This window comes from Mycetomoellerius zeteki, unplaced genomic scaffold (assembly GCF_001594055.1).
Source record: "Mycetomoellerius zeteki isolate Tzet28-1 unplaced genomic scaffold, Tzet1.0 scaffold31, whole genome shotgun sequence".
In the NCBI taxonomy this organism is placed as follows: Eukaryota; Metazoa; Arthropoda; class Insecta; order Hymenoptera; family Formicidae; genus Mycetomoellerius; species Mycetomoellerius zeteki.
In genome coordinates, this window is record NW_017257294.1 from 2,812,354 (window position 1) to 2,821,489 (window position 9,136).

At 25.6% G+C, this 9,136-nt stretch overlaps 1 protein-coding gene across 1 annotated transcript in view; it reads left to right on the forward strand.

Annotated features, from left to right (window-relative positions):
- The window catches only part of LOC108724753 (tachykinin-like peptides receptor 86C), a 44,407-nt gene extending 39,730 nt beyond the window's left edge, over nucleotides 1–4,677 (forward strand). The window contains exons 7-8 of the mRNA XM_018451352.1: nucleotides 2,066–2,193; nucleotides 4,550–4,677. Of these exons, the coding sequence (XP_018306854.1) occupies nucleotides 2,066–2,193; nucleotides 4,550–4,677 (256 nt within the window). The remainder of the gene's footprint in view (nucleotides 1–2,065; nucleotides 2,194–4,549) is intronic.
- Nucleotides 4,678–9,136: the final 4,459 nt, after the last annotated feature.

Consider the following 9,136-nt stretch of genomic DNA (forward strand, 5'->3'; position numbering starts at 1 on the left):
TCAATCAGAGCAACATTTGAGAAATCGTATCGTAGCTGCAGCGAACAGAATATCGCAAGAACAGTGCCTGGCTGCTACAAGAGCCGTGTTTGACAGATGCAATGCTTGTATTGCTGCAAGAGGTGCACATTTCGAACAAAATCTTCATTAAAAAGTTTATAAATAAAATAATTAAAATAATAAATTAAATATATTTTTTTCTTTTTTCGTGATTTCCTGCGAAACAAAGCAAAAAGGAGCATATGTCTATAGGACTTTTTTTCTTAGTTTTTTACTCCTCTACACGCTCCCGAAGTTTTGCCATTTAATTTGGAAACACCCTGTATATATACACAACAAATAACTAATTACAGCTTAAATTACACAAATAATTATTCAATAATACTTATCAAAATTTCGGTAAAATATATAATATTCAATTTCATACGAAATCAAAATTTATTCTACAAATTTAATTTATATAATAATAAAACGTTATATATCTGAGTTTGTATATTTTTAATATTTGCATTACTTATAAATAGTAAATAATTAATCTAATTAATAACACAGAAGTGTTACTATTAGTGTTACTGTTCATAATACTTGTTTTCTTCTATTCCTAAAGATAGAAAAAAATAAATGACCAATACACTTAATGGTAGATATTATAAATGATATATGAATGAATAGGATTATCTTTGAGATAACTTGTGAAATATTTCTAATAGTCTGACGTTCGAACTGCGACGAGGAAGCATTTGCACCATCATAATTTTTTATGAATGTGCAAATTTCAGAAATTATGAAAGACTCTGACTTGTAATCGAATATTTAGCATGTTTAAACGGATTTTTATTGAATTATTAATAAAAAAAGATTTTATACTGCTCTTTAATGTAAATTAAATCTTAAGAATTTATTTTCTTGATACTAAAATACACGCTTTTTCTTAATCAATGATATTTTCAAGTAGTAACAGTTCGTTAATTATTATTCTTTAATATATATGTTTACAGATATATTTCATTTTTCCAATTAATTTGGATTAAAGCTACTTTTAACATTTCTAAAATTAAATTTAAAAGCATATTTCGAAAAGATTTGGTAAAGTAACAAGAAGAGATTTTGAAAGAATAATTAATTGGTTTTATCATTTATATTCTACATCATATATGTATATGTACATATAGTTTCAAAATATATCTATATATTATTTACTAAAGAATAGAAGAAGAACTTTACTACATCTCTCTAAGAATATTATGAACGAGCTGTCAAGACCTTAATCAGCAATTCGAATAAGAAAACGGGTCGTTTACCAGGATTATATGTGACCAATATATTTTACTTGCTGTATGTCATGTTGGTAACTCAGACAAAAATAATTTGTGCTGGCTATTTCTATAGCAAAAAGAAATTGAAAAGATTTATTATAAAAATAGTTTTAAGAATTTTAATTTTTTGCTTAATTAGTATCAATATAATATATCCATTCTATGTAATACTAATTTGTACTTTAAGTTTTTTACTTTGTGTGTGTGTGACTTTATTTTATTACAAGTAATTTTAATAATATAAAAGTATGTCATAAAAAGAAAAAATTATAGAAGAGACAAAAATACAAAATTTATGTAACTATCAATTTATTAAAAATAGTAAGACTAAAGAATGACGAAGATAGTATTATACATAGGTCTCTACACACACACACACACACACACACACACACACACACACACACACACACACACACACTCTCTCTCTCTCTCTCTCTCTCTCTCTCTCTCTTTCTCTAGATCTTTTACATACGATCTTATTTGAAAGTTTTAATTGATTTTATTTTTAAACAAAAAAATATAAGGATATTATATTGTCTGATCTTAGCTCTAAGTACTAAATCTTGCATGCAGTCATTTTTTCCAACTTAATTTAAATTTTATTTATGTATGTAAATGCAAAAATCGCATTGTTTTATGTTAAAGATAATCTGCTTAAATGCATTATATGATTTGGTTAATTGAGTAAACGGAGTGTTATTTACAAATGCAATTATGCGTGTCATCGAACGCATTAACTGTTACAGGTTTCGAGTTTACTTTGAATTGGTAATCTGCAAATGCTGTTGCGTGATAGATCGGAGAAATGTGCAAACCCATGAAACACAAGAATTGGCGGGGTGTCAGCGTTCGGAACTAATACCATGCAATTCCAGTAAGTACAATTTCTACTTAGGGTGCATTGCTATTGCAACTAAGGGGGAAATGCTATTAGCACTATTTGTCATTCTATCCTTGTTTTACGTCTAATGAACGATGAAGCTAGAATGATATAAATCGCTGATAGTATTTCCCTAACCGGACCGAACGTACTCCTGTTTACAAGACAATCGATGACATTTTATTATAGTTTCTTTTTATCATCTCATACAGACGTATACTAAAATTCTTTTATGTACATATAAATGGATTTGATTTGGCAACCCAATTTGCTTTGAACAAAATATAATGATAGTTTTACATACAAAAGAAGTATTAATAATCTTATTTAAGAAAAATTGATTTAAATGTTTATTTCTATTTTTAATAAAATTTTCCATAAGATCTTCTGTATTTCTTGTATGATTATATATGCTGTATAAATATTAAATCATATTGGCAATGATTCGTTGATATAATTTATTAGACTAGAAATCGCGAACTAATAAATCAAAGAGTCAATCACTTTCATCGAATTATTTCATCGAAAATATCACGTGGCAGACAATATCGATTCGCCTAATATTTTTTCGTTTAAATGGGCGTAGATATCACATCCATATCTGCAAAAGTTTTTTAAACAACTTATTTTTATTTTTTTTTAATGTAGAATATTTTATCAAAAGGTTTCCGTTGAATTTCTGCATATTACACATGTGTCTTTTGAGGCAGTGTCACCGAAACTCATTAATGCAGATGGAACTTCGCGGAAGTATGAAATAGTCAAAATATGAATAGTGATATCTTTCAATCATGTTAACCATGTTATATCTTTAAAGATGTGACATTCAAACTTTAAAATCAAAAGGATATTTTTTTGCATATAATTCTTAAACTATATAACAGTAGATAAAGTAATTGTCTACGATAATAAATGATAAATTTAATATTGTAAAACTAAATAATTAAAATTTAAGAAACAAAAACAAAATTCAAACAAAATGTTGAAAAAATATATTTATATAAAAAGATTTTCTTCTAGATTTTCTTCTTACGCTAGTTTGTCGTAATAAAATTATTGTTTAATTTATAAGATCTCTAAAGATTTTATTTCTTTCTAAATCTTCTTGTAACTTAAAAATTGTGAACCACAAAATGAGAACTTTTTGTCCTTCAATTCAATACTGTATATTCAAAAAGCAATTGAATAAAAACAAAATCCAACGACAATTATGCATATACTGATTTATTGTTTTGTATTTCTAGCTATTATTTTTTAATCACATTTTAACATCTGTACTGTAATATTTTTTATATTGTTCATTTTTTAATGAAACAAAGCGAAGATGCATTTACCGTAATATTTATATAACTTATATAATCTATTTTTTTCTATTCCCTTTTCATACTTGAAATATTTTCATTACATAATAAGAGATGATCTTTATACTTACTATGAGCAAGTACATTTCACATACTTTATTCAGCGTATGATGCGATAAGTATATGTTGAAGAACGTTATCATAAAACCTTAGAGGTAACTTAAATTTTCTTGTAATGTTGAGATGTTTAGCTTTCTAAAGAGATACATCAATCAGTTTAATAGTTTAATCCAGAATATATTATTAGATAAACAAAATAACAAAGACTATAGATTATTTACAATATATTTGCAATATACGATACAATATAATCAAGAAATAGCATAAATGGAATAATTTGTACACAATAAATATAAATATTATTTAATATTTACTAATTAATAAATAATAATTACGAAAAACTCATCAATATAATTTCTGTATAAATATTCTAATTTCTAATTTAATAATCTAATTTAATATAATCGCATGTAATAGACTCAATAGTATTGTATATTTCAGAATATTTTAAATTTTCTTTATATTTATTATATATAATATTATGAAAATTAGGAAATTGTAAAAAAACTTTTAAATTCAAAATGGGCTTGAAATAGAATGACCAGGCGTGAACCAATTTGTACATCAATTTGTTGTTTCCTACTTCAATCATCGTAATTTACGGCTCAGATTAGTCAGAGGGAACGCTATTGGAAAATACATGGTTCTAGTATTGCAAATATATGTACTTCTAGTATTGCAAATATATATTGTGTTAAAACATTACATGTAAGCTTGTGAATAATATTACAATTTCATTCCTTTTGAGCGTGAAAAATAATTAATAAATTCGGATGATGAAAAATTCAAATTCAAATAATATAATTTCTCAATGCAAATTTATACTCAGCAAGAAATGGAATTTTCCATAATGCACATTTCGTACAGAGTCGTCAAGAGTAAATGACATTTGCAGACATTTAAACTTGCGCACTTTATTTTGTTTCCAGGTCGTTTTAAATCTACTTCAGTCAGATGGCGACAAAGCGTGGCAGAAAGCCAGATACAAACCTTTAAAATGAATACTCGAACAATGTGCGAGAGACTCCACGTTAAAGAGGATGTTGCTATAATCTGAATTGTAACTTAAGTATATATTACAAAAACAACGTTACATATAATATCATATTACCATTTTCATGCTTTACAACGAGCTTCGTTATGAACAGTTATCAAATGTTATAACGTAGTTCTGATTGCATGTTGAATGGCTAACAATAATGAGTTACTAAGCACAATATTCTATCTTCTCCTTTTAAAGATTATTTTCTTACTCGTAAATGAGACTGACAGAAATGTAACAAAAAAGTTCGATGTTATTTGTAAGTAATATTCAGATATAAAACTTAAAAATATATACTTAAAAATATAATTATATGATAGGTATACGTCTTGTATTATATATTGATGATAATATTCTATACTTCCTCCGAACTGTTACCATTATATTATAACAAAATTCTGTACATATTATGAAATAATAAACATGATTCGTTATGTATGTCATATATACTTATCAATGTTATTTTAATAAGACTTATCTTTCTAACATTACCTTTAGAACTTCAAAAATATTTAATATATTAAACGTATATTATTTGTCAACAAATATAATTTTAAGTATATTAAAATATAATTGATATTTTGTAAAAATATTTTTATTAATGTTTGATTTCATATCCGCAATAAATTTGAAGTAAATCTTTTAATTGTTTATGTACCTACAAGCATTTCAATTAACAGGTACTTCTAAAGCAACATTACTTTGTCAAAATAACATTGTTACGTGTCGTCTTATTTTTATTATTTTTTGTTTGCTAAATTATTGTTTCGTATCGTGTCATTCTATATGCAGAATTATTAATCTCGTTAGCGCGCATGAAAGCTCGTTATAAATTTCGAAGTTTTAGTGATGAATTACGACGTGCTAAAATATTCGAAAATAAAATAATGACTTATTTGCTTCAATGTAATGTATGCTTTAATGTAAGTATAAAAAATATTTAAATTACTATTTGTTTGCAAATTGCAATATGTAAGTTAAACCGAAGAGTTAAACAACGAAATTGCGCGTTTTGAAAAAATTAACAAGAAGAACTGCTTTCATAATGACGTACAAAGGCACTACATATTGCAGAAATGAATGTCGTTAGCTATATTCACTTACGACTGTTTATGACGCAAGAAATAACGCGCATTAAATTAAACCTGATTTTCTTACGGACCTTTCCTGTTATTTAATTATTTTGGAAGAGTAGTGAATATATTCTAATATAGTATTCGCATAATGTTCGGAAACTAGTATGTATAAATTCATTTAAAATTTAAAAAAGTATATGTACATACATATAAATCCATCTTGAAAAATTAATATTTTTAGAGAATAATTAAAAATCTTTATTACAGTACTAATCATTGTGGATTATATTCGTATGTATAAAAAGAGATAGTAAATTTAAAAAAGTTTAAATAAATTGTTAAATGCAATGATCTTGAGAATATTTATCATTTATTCATAATGCTTATTTTCAAATAGCCTCTTCATTTATTTATAATGATTTAAGTTATGTCTCTTTGAAGTATTTGCATGTTGCTACATGATCGACTTGTTTTTTAATCTGTCTTTATTGATTGTGAACCTGTGCATTACTTACTTATGCAAATGTCGTTGTCAATAACTATTTCAAAGCTAATTCGTTATTTTTATGTTCAGCTATATTGATAAAAATATCATACTAGTAAAATTTAATTAATCTTTTTAAAATGCTAAACAAGTTTTATAGAAATGATAGTTGTATTTATAATTAGTAACATTTTTACTAGTAAAATTTATTACATATTATTTTTCTTTTAATTTTAATACATACAATTATTAATTTATTAATTAGTTCAAAATGGTATTTTATAAATAATACAAATTTTCTTCCATAGTTTCTTATTAAATGATATAATGTTTTTGGTGTTTATGTATATATATATATATATAAAATCTTCTTTCTCAAGAATTTCGATAATAAAAAGGCACCAGATTTATTTATTCATGATTTTGAGATGAAATTGACAATTTATCTGTGTATTTCTTTTATAATATGTAAAAATATTAAATATATGTATGTATTCATATATGTATATAAGAAACAACGACAGACGAAAGCTATATAAAAGACTAAAAATGCAACAATCATTTCTCAAATGTATGTATAAATATAGATTTTAGTGTAGTAGATATATTTGCCTTCTAGTCTTATCGTAAATTGAAAGAGATATATATAGGAAGCAGTTTGTAATATGAAGCAGATTTAGGAAATCTGCTTCATATTACAAATAATATTTAAGTAACAGAAAGAGATGATTCACTATTCAAGTATTAAAACCAGGTATTAACATTGTATAATAATCGGACAGATAGTATTAAACATTATTATTATGACTAACCGTTTAAAGATAGATCAGTTTTAAGCTCTTTCATATTTAGAGATACAAGTACGCAAGTGCGAACTGAGAGATCAATGGTTCACATTTACGTAATTATTCCTAAATTTAATGTTTCTGCTTAAACCTAAAATTGAGAAAATCATATTACGCCATATAAATTATCTCTCTTCTATTTTATGTATTTTCTAATTGCATTATTAATAAAATTTAAACTACATATTAAAGTGCTGCTATAGATTTTATCATTTTATCTTTTCGAACTTTTACAGTATCACATTTTATTTTTACAGATTGATACACAGTACATCATCTTTGTTTGTGTTACATCTCTATATGATGGCAAATCATATTTCTCATCTCTACGAGAATAGCGATTTTCTAAAAGCTGTAAGTCGGTCGCTTTCAAATTTCTTGTACGTAACAAAGACTTTTATATCATATCGCTGCTTGTTTTACTACACAGTGCAAAATATATTCTTTAATATCGCAACCTGAAAACTGTACAATAAGTTATTCCATAGAAAACTCAACACATTGCCCGATTTTTTTATCGCATATAAATTTTTTGTAACACAAGCTTGTAAACTTCGTTACAGAAATTTTTCATATTTCTTTATCTTAATTGCAAATTATTATAGAAAAAGCTTATCGTTAACATTTAATAGATAATGCAACTATATGATCTAATAATTTAGTCAACGTAAAAAGATAATTTTTATTACAATTTTAATCAATTAATAAAAATAATTATTCTTATTTAAATTTGCGTTTATCATATAATAAAGTTATCAAAAGATTCTGTAACTAGAGCCTGGAATAATGTTTTCTTAATCAAGATATAGAAAAAACACTTAAAATTATTTTAAAAACCTTGCAAACAGATTTATTATTGTATTGTATTTGATAGATTGATTATTGCAGACAAACTGTAGCAATGGTTTAAAAATATAATGTGTCAAAATATTACATCTTTTTTATTAATTAAAAATATGTCTCATTTAGACGATAAATAAAAATTGCGAGTAATAGAGTTAGTAAAAGTTTTATAGGATAAACTTTTAATCTCTATACCGTAAATTTATTTAACAAAACATGACAAAATTTTTTATCTATAACACATAGCGAATGACGCACGCTAGTGTCGATATTTTCCATTTCCTTTTAGTTGTCAGAGTTATGACAGAATTATCGAACGATCATCGTGAATAAGCATTGCATGAAGAATGGTGTGTCACTGATAGAAAATTATAGCATTCACATGATATGGCAGTCACGGAATTATGACAACTACATCCCGAGAATATATACAGGCTAGATGAAAGAAATTAATTTCTCGGTGACACACCTCTGTTTTTCACATGTATAATGTATGAAAATGACTGTCATTCATATGCCGGATTCATATCAAAATTATATTTTACATAAAATACACATTTTACGCATTACATTAAATTTGAAAAAAAATTTTTAAGATAAATGAACATTGAACTATTTTCATGTTCGATATCTTTAAAATAGGAATCTCAGACAAGAAAATAGGAGCGGTTACGCCGTTATGTGAAGTCAAGTGTAAAGATAAACATGACGGAAATAAACGACTTAAAGTATACTGTCTCACCAATTTTTATTTTTTTATGAAATTGGAGTTCTAATTTATTTCGCCACACTTTTCTTATTATAGACAACATTTATTATCTGCCTGTAGTAAGCGATACATATACTATAATTGCAGTTGTAAAAAAATTAAGATTAGATTATGTAGGTACAAGATTAAAATATGCACGAATGCGCAATGTAGAATTTGATAAAACAGGAAAGCGAAACGAACTTAAAATGTGCTTAGATATGCAATGTAAAATTTGATAAAACACGTAAACACTGCATTACACGCTAGAAATATTATTTTCAAGAAAATTGTTAACCGCAGGGAACATTAGCAGCAACATTTTGACGATAGAAAATTGTTAGTTTAAATAAAGTGTAGGAAATGAGAGAGAGAGAGAGAGAGAGAGAGAGAGAAACGACACATCAAATATTCAAACGTGACGTATTTCCGTAAAAACTCGTATATATATATATATATATATTTAGTTTCATAGATA